The following is an 11,079-nucleotide window of genomic DNA, read 5'->3' as shown; positions in this document are numbered from 1 at the left end:
ACTGGGACAAGGGCTCAGTGGTCAGGACCAGAGCATAGTTAGCAGGACCAGGGCCCAGTGATCAGGGCCAGGGCTCATTGATCCAGAACATGGCCCAGTGATCAGGATCAAGACTCAGTGATCCAGACCAGGACTGTGTTAGGACCAGAGCCTGGTGATCCAGACCAGGGCTCAGTGATCATGACTAGGGCCCAGTGATCAGGACCAGAATTGAGTGATCAAGTCTGGGACTCAGGGATCAGGACCAAGACTGAGCGATCAGGACCAACACTCAGTAATCAGGACCAGAACACAGTTAGCATGACCAGGGCCCAGTGATCAGGAGCAAAGCCCTTTCATCAGGGCCAGGGTTTGTTGATCAGGAGCAGGATTCAGTGATTAGGATCAGGGCTCAGTGCCCAGTGCCCAGTGACCAGCATCAGTATCTAATAATCAGGACCAGGGCTGAGTGATCAGGTCCAGGGCTGAGTGATCAGGACCAGGGCTGAGTGATGAGGACCAGGGCTGAGTGATCAGGTCCAGGGCTGAGTGATCAGGTCCAGGGCCAGAAACAGGAGTAGGACTCAGTGATCAGGACTGAGGCTCAGTGATCAAGGCTAGAATTAAGTGATCAGGGACAGGACCCAAGTAGTAGGACCAGAGCTCAGTGATTGGTAAAAAGGCCCACTGGTCAGGACCAGGGCCCTGTGATCAGGATGAGGACCCAGTGAGGAGGACCAGGGCTGCCTAGGTTATGAGGAACAGGGATCCCATATAGTTCTTGGGAGCAGGCTTCTTTGCCATGGTCTCTGGTGAATCCAACATTCATCCTTGGGCCTCAGCCTCATGCAAGATCAGGTCATTTCTTGATTTTGGGACCAGGGGTACCCTCTGTCCATGCCCACCATGACCACCGTGACACCCAGGGGGACTTTGAAGCAGGTGTTCTCCAGTCTGAAGCCACCACCCTTTCCCTGACCCCCGTCTCCTCATTCAGAGTCTGTGAACATTTTCCTTGGGACCACTTTATTGCACCTGGAAGGCATGTGAGTAAGGGCGGGTCCGTGACTTCTGAAAGGGCTGAGTTCTGGCAAGCATAGCTGGCTTCTCCAAGAGGTTCCTCCACACTTCCTCCCTGCAAAGACAGAGGGGTCACAGCCTGAAGGAGCAGCATCCTTGCCAACACCCTCTGTCCCAGCCCTGGCCTGGCTCATGGGAGCCTGGACGGAATCCTGGTTACTGCACTAGAGAGAAGCTCAGCCCTGACCCTGGGCCTGCCCGTGTCCTCAGTGTCTGTGAAGGGCCCCCCAGGAGAGCACGTCCCCCCACAGTGGGAGCAGGTGGTGCTGTCCTCTTAGCCAAGCACTGCAGCCCAGCCCATCCACTGTGGGCTCATCCCTCTGCTGGGCTCCCACCTGTGCCTTGCCGGCTCCCGCTCAGTACTGGGGGCCCTCCCTGTTGCCAGATGGGCCCCGGACGCTGGTCACGGTCAGTGCTGTGCTATAGAACAGGCTCAGCAGGAAGAGGGTGAGGAAGGTGATGGTGGTGGGCCACAGGTTGGCGCCGGGGGTCTCCTCCTCCAGGGTCTCCTGTGGTGAGTCCAGCACCACATAGGGAGGCAGCATCTGCCAATCTGCAACACAGCAAGAGCCTGCCAGGCCCAGACTCCTGTGAACGGTGGCTATGCTTCCTTGGGGCCTGGGGACAGTGGGGTCTGGGTCCCCATCTAAGGCCTGAGACTCCCCCAGGGAGGATGAGGAGGCAGGGTCCCAGGTGAGGGACTGGACCTTCTGTCTTTGAGGTTCTTAGGGCACTTCAGGGAGAGACTCGGCAGGGCAGAAAGTGGACACCACCTGCTTCTCCAAGGAAAGCTTGAGCCTAAGGTACCCCACCCCTCCCACCCCACCCCGTCTCAGTCCCAGCCACGTATTCAGTGACTGGGTACTGGGGCCAGAGAGGACCAGACACACCCACTCTCAAGGAGATCTGGGTCCAAGACAGACACCTGGGTCTGACACTTAGTGTGCCAAAGGTTGAATGGGCAAGAACAGAGGCCTCTGTTGCCTTCCCAGGGAATGTGGCTGAGGGGTTACAAGGGAGGGCCCGGTGAGGGTCACCAGCACAGGCATCCTTATTTTCCTCAGGGTCTCAGGGTATAGACCTCCCATGTACAGCTGTACCTGCTTGTCATATGCTGATACATCCAGTCATTCACCTGTCTGTCTGTCCTTCTGTCCATCTATCCATCCATCCATCTATAAAGCTACTATCCGTATATCCACCCCTCCATCGATAACACTGCTACCCACTCACCCATCCATTCATCCTCCATTCATCTATTAATATAAGGCTATCATTTAAATATCCATCCATATATCTATAAAGCTATTTTCCATCCATTCATCCTTCTTCCATCTATCCATCCATCCATCCATCCATCTATAAAGCTCTTTTCCATCTCTTCATTCATCCATTCATAAAGCAATTCTCCATCCAATTATCTTCCATCCACCTATCCTCCATAGATCTACCCACCCACCCACCCCACTATCCTCAATCCTCCATCCGTCCACCCATCCTCCATTCACTCCTCCATCTATCTTCCATCCTCCATCCACCCACCCATCCTCCATCCACCCACCCATCCATCATCCATCCATCCATCCATCCATCCATCCATCCCTCCATCCATCTTCCATCCTTCATTCATCCACTCATCCTCCATCCACCCACCCATCCATCATCCATCCATCCATCCATCCCTCCATCCATCTTCCATCCTCCATCCACCCACCCATCCTCCATCCACCCACCCATCCATCATCCATCCATCCATCATCCATCCATCCATCCATCCATCCATCCATCCATCCCTCCATCCATCTTCCATCCTTCATTCATCCACTCATCCATCCTCCATCCACCCATCCATTCATTATATGTCCTAGGATCTACCCATGTGTCTGCCTGATCTCTGTCTGCTGGTTCAGCCCCTCATCTGTTGATTCTCCCTCTTTCCCCCTCTCTTTAAAAGCACCTCCTCTGGGCCAGGTCCTGGGTGCCATGGGCTGGAGGGCTTCTCTGTGGCAGGGCTTCCCGGAGTGACCTGTTGCTCTCAATTACCCTCTGGTGACTCGACCCTCAGGGGTGACAGTGGCCTCTGTCTCACCTTGGCCCTGAGAGCAGAGGGAGGCAGCCAGAAGGCGGGGGCCACTGGGGAGGCCCGGAAGATGTCTAAGGCATGAGCAGGGGCCCCACTGCCCCCTTGTGGGAGTCCTGGTGCCAGGTGTCCCCACAGTGGTTGTGGGACTGTTCTTCCACTCCTGGGAGCCCCAGGCAGAAGCCAGAGGCATGCAGAGGGCCTGGGGCAGGCCCTGTCTCACTGGCCTGCTTCTGATGCCACCCCACGTGGCCCCTCCCTGTCTATGCTTTGGGTCCTAGTTGGGCTTAGGAAGGGATGGGAGACTTGGCCAGGCAGGGAGCAGGGGCTGCCTGGGAGGGGTCTGTGGAGTTCGTTCCTGAGCAGTGCACAGTGGAAACACAGGGAGGCCAGAGGGGCCTGGGGCAGCAGGCTGAGCCTGGGACTGTCCCATGGGGGCTTGGGAGGGGACTCCCTTGTCCTTTCTGGAGCTGTGTCTGGGCTGTGAACGTTCTGCTCCTGCAGGGCTCAGGCGTGTATGTGAGTGTGAGTGTGCACGTGTGCCCACGTGCCCCTTACAGAGTAGTGTGGTTAGGGGGAGGTGCCCCTTTCTGCATGCGTCAGTAGGACGTCCTGAGGCCCACCCACTAGGGTGGTGAGGCCCTCCTGGAGCTTGTCCTCCCAGTGGGGCCCTGGAGTCCAGCCCCTCACTCCCTTGCCGCTCCTCCCACTACCTGAGTCTTTCTTGGCCAGGCTGCTCCTCTCACCCTCCCTATTCCCTCCCAGCTGCAGCCAGAGGCTGCTGTCTCAGGGACAAACGTCCATGCCACTGCCCACTCAGAACTCTCCGGGGCATGTGTGTCTCTCAGAACCCACCCTGGGCTGTGCCTGCCTCGGCAAACCTAAGATTTCACACCAGCGAGGCCTCCTGCACCACAAACTCTCACACTCACAACTCACTCACACCAGGGTGGAAAGGCTCATGGGGGTGCCAGGGGCCCCCCAAGGCTCAGGGCAGGGGGTGCTGTACCCTCCATGCCCTGGCCCTTTCCCATGTGCTGAGACCCTGAGGATGCACAGACAGGCGCCGGATGGAAGCGTGGGGCTGCTTGGGGGAGCATGGAGTTTATTCAGGGCTGGGGACAGGCAGGTGGCTCAGTAGCAGGTGCCGTCCACCTCTGCCATGACCACAGACACATTGACGTGGGTGGGTTTACCCGCCAGGCGGTCGATGGTCTTCTGTGTGAAGGCCAGCGGCAGGGCCTCGTGGCCCACCATGCAGGAGAAGGTGTCCCCCTTCTTCCAGTCCTCGGCTGCCACGCGCAGTATGCTGGTCACAGCGAAGGTGGTGGTGCCCTGGCTGGGCTCCTGCCGGGATGCCCAAGTCAGGTACTTCTCACGGGGCAGCTCCTGTGACCCCTGCAGCCAGCGAACCAGCACATCCTCGGGGCTGAAGCCGCGTGCCAGGCACGTCAGCGTCACCAGCTCGTTCAGGGCCAGCTCCTCCGACGGCGGCGGCAGCAGGTGGACCTCGGGCCGGAACGTGTTTCCTGGAGGGTAGAGAGCCAGGTCAGGGGCTGGGCAGGGGATGAGAGAGCCCCTCTGCTCTGGTGGGCTCCCCAGGCTGTGTCCTGGTCCCCTCAGCCTGCCTCAGTTTCCCTCTGTACTTGGCATGAGCACTGGAGCCCAGGACTGGGAGGGAGGAGGCAGGATGGGAATATGCTGTGCAAACCAGGACACTGAGCAGGGCCCCGAGCAGAGTCTGGACCCACCGGATTTTGAGAGGGTGGCAGTTAGCCGGGTCTCAGACTCGGGCTGGGCAGCAGTGCAGGTGAAGGTCTTCCCATGTTTCCATGGCTCGGCACAGCCGGGCAGGATACTGGACACGCTGTAGCAGCCACAGAGGTCACGCTCAGATGGTCCTTGAACAGCGTTCTTCCCACTTGAGGGCGTCCAGGTGAAGGTGACACCTGAGGCATCTCTCAGGCCGGTCAGTGTGCACGTGAGGTTCGCTTCTGAACCCAGGAGCAGGTCCTCGAGGGCTGGTCGGTGCAGTGACAGTCGGGGCTGGCAGCATGGGTGAGGTGTGGGAGCTGGAGTTGTGGTAGGTGGGGGAGCTGGAGTGGAGAGATGGCCTGAGCTGGTCAGCACGCCCTTCCCCGTGCCCCCGCCTCACCCCTCCTGGCCTGTCCACCACCACCTCCTGGGGCTCAGCCCGCAGTCAACTCTGTTGTGAGTGACGGGGCGGCACCCTCGGGGGAAACGGGTCCAGGCGCAGTGTCAGGCAGGATGGGGTGGCCCCGCCCCACTCCCCAGCCTGCCCTCTGACCTCTGCAGGGCACAGTCACATCCTGGCTGGGATTCGTGTAGTGCTTCACGTGGCATGTCACGGATTTGCCGACCAGGCACTCTGTGGCTGGTAGGGTCAGCTGGCTGCTTGTGGTGTACAGGCCCCCGGAGGCATCCTGACTGGGCGGGAAGTTTGTGGCAGTCACGCCCTGTCCGCTTTCACTCCAGGTCACACTGAGCGGCTCCTGGGGGAAGAAGCCCTGGACCAGGCAGGCGACGACCACGTTCCCATCTGGCTGGGTGCTGCAGAGGCTCAGCGGGAAGACCTTGGGGCTGGTCGGGGATGCTGGAACACAGAATGCGCTGTGAGGACGCGGCCCTCATGCCATGTCCCCAGGAGGACAGGCTGTGCCTGCCTCTCCTCTACACTGGAGGAACCCAGCACAGAGAGGCCTAGTGCCGGCCCCAAGGTCACACAGCTCCTGCACCACGGGCCTGCGGTTGGACCCTGCTGTCTGATCCCAGCGACATGGTTTCTGAACATGCTCCTTAGATAGGGTCTCTGACCCAGGCCGTCCCAGACACAAGTTGTATTAAACAGGGCTCTGCATGGAGTGGCTGAGTCCCCTGAGCTCCCTGACCGCAGCTCCTGCTCTGGGTGTGGGACATACCTTTCTCCCCTGCACCTAGAGAGGATTTTGGTGGGGGCTCTGAGGAGGGGGCCTGGGCTCTGAGTGCTGTGTGCATGGCATAGGGGTGGGACGGCTTGGCTGTGACCCCACCCCCTGTCCCCGGTCAGGGTCTTAGTCCAACACCCACCACTCCATGAGCCCCACCCCAGGCCCAAACAAGCCACAGTGGACCCCTGTGGCCTATGAGGTCTCAGGACCACAGGCCAACAGGCTAAGCCACGTCCCTGCCAGGCCCTCCAGGACAGGGCCTGCTCCACGGGGGAGCTCTGGGCCCAGCCCACTCCAAATTTCCTTCAGGCAATGGGCAAGAGAGAAGACAGAATCGTGGTGCAACAGAGCTGCGTGGCCCTCAGAACCCCTAAGAACACAGCTGGGCTCAGGGCTCTGCAGGTGGAGGCACACTCAACCCACGGCCTCTTTCCCACATGAGCAGCCACCTCAGCCCATCCAGCCCAGCCCAGCCCAACCCAGCTCAGCCCAGCTCAGTCCAGCCCAGCCCAACCCAGCTCAGCCCAGCTCAGCCCAGCTCAGCCCAGCTCAGCCCAGCTCAGCCCAGCTCACCCTAGCCCAGGACAGCCTAGCTCAGTCCAGCTCAGTCCAGCTCAGCCCAGCCCAGCCCAGCTCAGCGCAGCTCAGTCCAGCCCCGTCCAGCCCAGGTCAGCCCAGCTCAGCCCAGCCGAGCTCAGTCCAGCCCAGTCCAGCCCAGCTCAGCCCAGCCCACCCCAGCCCAGCTCAGTACAGCTCAGCCCAGCCCAGCTCAGCCCAGCTCAGTACAGCTCAGCCCAGCCCAGCTCAGTCCAGCCCAGCCCAGCCCAGCCCAGCCCAGCTCAGCCCAGCCCAGCTCAGTCCAGCCCAGTCCAGCCCAGGTCAGCCCAGCCCACCCCAGCCCAGCTCAGTACAGCTCAGCCCAGCCCAGCTCAGCCCAGCTCAGTACAGCTCAGCCCAGCCCAGCTCAGCCCATCTCAGCCTAGCCCAGGACAGCCTAGTTTAGTACAGCTCAGCTCAGCCCAGCCCAGCCCAGTCCAGCCCAGTCCAGCCCAACACAGCCCAGCTCAGCTCAGCCCAACCCAGCCCAGTGCAGCTCAGCCCAACCCAGCTCAGCTCAGCCCAGCCCAGCTTAGCCTAGCCCAACTCAACACAGCTCACTCCATGTCAGCCCAACCCAGCTCAGCTCAGCCTAGCTCACCCCAGCCCAGCCCACCCCCCAAAGCTCAGCCCAGCCCAGCCCACTCCCCACAGCTCAGCCTAGCTCAGCCCAGTCTAGCTCAGCTCAGCCCAGCCCAGTCCAGCCCAGCCCACCCTAGCTCAGCCCAGCTCAGCCCAGCCCAGTCCAGCTCAGCTCAGCCCAGCCCAGCTCAGTCCACCTAAGCTTACCTAGCTTAGCCTAGCCCAGCTCAACACAGCTCACTCCATGTCAACCCAACCCAGCCCACCCCAGCTCAGCCCAGTCCACCCCAGCTCAGCTCAGCCCACCCAGCTCAACCCAGCTCAGCCCAGCCTGGCTAAGTCCAGATCAGCTCAGCTCAGCCTAGCCCAGTCCAGTTTAGCCCAGCTCAGCCCAGCCTAGCTCATTTCAGCCCATCTCAGCCCAGCTCACCCCAGCTCAGCCCAGTCGAGCCTAGCCCAGCCTAGCTCACCCCAGCCCAGATCAGTCCAGCTTAGCCCAGATCAGTCCAGCTTAGCCCAGCCCAGGTCAGCCCAGCCCAGCCCAGCCCAGCCCAGCCCAGGTCAGCACAGCCCAGCTCAGCCCAGCCCAGCCCAGATCATCCCAGCTCAGCTCAGCTCAGCCCAGCCCAGCCCAGCTCAGCCCAGCTCAGCTCAGCCCAGCTCAGCCCAGCCCAGCCCAGCCCAGCCCAGCTCATCCCGTCCCAGCCCAGCCCAGCCCAGCCCAGCCCAGCCCAGCCCAGCTCAGCTCATCCCGTCCCAGCCCAGCCCAGCCCAGTCCAGCCCAGCCCAGCCCAGCCCAGCCCGGCCTAGCTCACCCCAGCCTGGTCTAGCTCAGCACAGCTCAGCTCAGCCCAGCCAAGATCATCCCGGCCCTGCCCAGCCCAGCTCAGCCCAGTCCAGCTCAGCTCAGTCTAGCTCAGCCCAGCACAGCCAAGCTCAGCCCAGCTCAGCCCAGTCTAACTCAGCCCAGCCCAGCCCAGCTCAGCCCAGCTCAGCCCAGTCTAGCTCAGCCCAGCCCAGCCCAGCTCAGCCCAGTCCAGCTCAGCCCAGTCCAGCTCAGCTCAGTCTAGCTCAGCCCAGCCCAGCCCAGCTCAGCCCAGTTCAGCTCAGCCCAGTCCAGCCCAGCCCAGCTCAGCCCAGCCCCAGCACAGCCCAGCTCAGCCCAGTTCAGCTCAGCCCAGTCCAGCCCAGCCCAGCTCAGCCCAGCCCCAGCACAGCCCAGCTCAGCCCAGTTCAGCTCAGCCCAGTCCAGCCCAGCCCAGCTCAGCCCAGCCCCAGCTCAGCCCAGCCCCAGCTCAGCCCAGCCCAGCCCAGTCCAGCATAGCCTCGCTCAGCTCAGCTCAGCTCAGTCCAGCGTAGCCTTGCTCAGCTCAGCCCAGGCCAGGGCAGCTCAGGGCAGCCCTCATGGACGTGTGTCAGTTGGCTCCAGGTCATCTTCTCCTCTGCCCTCTGGCTCGGCTCAGCCTAGGCCTCAGCTCAGCCGTGAAAGCTGTTCACCTTGTACCCAGGAAGGGCCGGGTCATCCCAGCTTAGGCCTGGCCAGCCTGGCTCAGCCCCCAGTGCCCAGATCCTTCCTGCCCGGTTAGGAAGTGCTGCCTGTGGTTCCGGAGTCCCTGTGGTGGCCTCTTTTGTCCTTCCCTCTTGCCTTGGTGCCTGTTCTCCATCTTTTGCTTCTAGAAGGGGCCAGGACCAGCCTGGCTGGACTCCTCAATGTGCAGAGGAGGAGACGGAGGCCTGGAGACCTCCAGGACCACCTGGTCAGGCTGCTGGAGGTCCGCAGGGCTGAGTGGGCGGCCTCCGGTGTGCAGGCCCTCATGGCAGGTCCACCCTCACGGGCGTCTGGCTGCCTGCCAAGAGGGCGGCTGTGGGGACGGAGCCCAGGCCCTGCCTTGATGGCTGTCTGTCCTTAGCAGACCCCTGCTCTGCTGCTCTGGCTGTGTCCACAGATGTGGCTGGATGCTGAGGGGCTGGAGGGGAGGGCCTGCATGCCCGTATGTCTGGCCTACAGACGGGGTCACTCACCCACTTCCTGCCCCAGCAGACAGGGCCGCGAGGCTCCACGTCATGTCTGGCCTGTGGTCTGGCTGTGGTGGGGCCAGGTGTGTGTGGCCAGGGCTCTGTGACCCCGCCGGCCGTGGAGCTTCACGGCCCCACATGGCTCCACAGGGCGGGGTGGGGGCCACGATGCAGGGAAACAGGAACAGACACAGTTAGAGGCTCAGAGACCCTGAGACAGAGATGGTGAAGGGGAGACACAGGGCCAGAGAGGGTCCCCGACCGCCCGCAGGGGAAGGTGCCTGTGAGTGGACCCCCAGTGAGGGGGCCTTGGGGCCACAGGGTGGGCATCAGGCTGTGGAGAGTGAGTCTTGCACTGCTGGGTTGGAGCCACTCTGGCCTGGCCTCCCTCGGCCTGCCCCATGGGCCGCTGGGGGCCCCAGACTGCAGCCCAGGGTGGGGGCATGGGGGGCACCCCGTCTCCTAGTCTGCAGCCCTATAGGTCAGGGCAGCCAAGGTGCCTGCTCTACCCTGTCCAGCGCTGCCCAAGTGGCACTCCTACTGTGGGTCACCGGGGAGCCGGCCATTGCGTTGGAGAGATCCCACCAGCAATGCTGGCCCTGGAGTCGGGGGAGGCCAGCTCTGTCTGGGGGCTCTGGTGGCACCGGTAATGGGAGGCCCGGGGGCACTTCACAGAGGAGCTGCTGCAGCGGAGTCCTGGAAAGTGTGGGCATGAATGGAAGATGCCCTGGCTGTGGGGCCGGGCCACCCTGGCGGAGGCCATAGGGTGAAATCCAGGGAGTGACAATGAGGCCAGATCAGGGCAGGTGGGGTCAGAGGAGGAGGGAGGTAGCCTGGGGCTGCCCCAGGGTCCTGGGAAGACACACCCTGGTGGTTCAGGGAAGCTCTGGAGCTTTTGTTATGAACCTTGGGATGCCCCCCAGCCTTTGCCAGGGGGATGTGGCTGCTGCGTCTTAGTCATTTCTGGCTGCAATAACAAAAATACCATAGACTGGTGGGTTCATCAGCAACATTCATTTCTCACGGTTCTTGAAGCTGGAAGTTCAAGGTCAGGATGGCAGCAGGGTCAAGTTCCAGGAAGGGCCGATTCCTGGTTCACAGACCCCCATCTTTTCGCTGCGTCCTCACGTGGTGGAAAGAGGGCAGGGCTGCTCTCCAGGGTCCCTTTTCTTTAGCGTCTCTAGTAAGATTAGGGAACGAATGACATTTTTTTAGGGTTCCCCCTCAGGCCCTAACCACCTCCCCAAGGCCTCAGCTCTGCATGCTCTCACTCTGGGATGAGGGCTGTCACACATGAGTTTCCGGCGGACACAGACGCTCAGTCCATAGCACCACCCCTGTCTGCCTCTGCCTCTCCCCATCCCTGTGTCTCCTCGTCTGTCTCCAGCTAGGACACTTGTCCTTGGGCCTAGGGACCCAGCCCCCTTGATAATCCAGGGCGCCCTCACCTCAAAATCCTTGATGATCCAGGGTGCCCTCACCTCGAAATCCTTGATAATCCAGGGCGCCCTCACCTCGAAATCCTTGATAATCCAGGTGCCCTCACCTCAAATCCTTGATAATCCAGGGTGCCCTCACCTCGAAATCCTTGATAATCCAGGGTGCCCTCACCTCAAAATCCTTTATAATCCAGGGTGCCCTCACCTCGAAATCCTTACCTCGATGGGATCTGCAAAGGCCCTTTTGACAAATAACACTGCACTTAATGGCCCCAGGGGCGAGGATGTGGCTCTACCTTTTGGGAGCCGTGGTTGTACCCACGGGTGGGTTAATAGGGGAATAAAGAGGGGGATGGAG

The 11,079-nt window shown here is 61.4% G+C and overlaps 1 gene segment (V, D, J or C); it reads right to left on the bottom strand.

Moving 5' to 3' along the window:
• Positions 1-988: 988 nt before the first annotated feature.
• On the bottom strand, positions 989-9,243 carry LOC129487355 (immunoglobulin heavy constant alpha 1-like). The segment is given in 6 exon segments: positions 989-1,114; positions 1,395-1,612; positions 4,336-4,668; positions 4,891-5,235; positions 5,448-5,753; positions 8,912-9,243. Coding segments are annotated over 5 exon segments (1,200 nt in total).
• Positions 9,244-11,079: the final 1,836 nt, after the last annotated feature.

Source organism: Symphalangus syndactylus, chromosome 8 (genome assembly GCF_028878055.3).
Source record: "Symphalangus syndactylus isolate Jambi chromosome 8, NHGRI_mSymSyn1-v2.1_pri, whole genome shotgun sequence".
Lineage (NCBI taxonomy): Eukaryota > Metazoa > Chordata > Mammalia > Primates > Hylobatidae > Symphalangus > Symphalangus syndactylus.
Note: the sequence above shows the minus strand (reverse complement) of the source record. Positions and strands in the feature narration are given on the sequence as shown.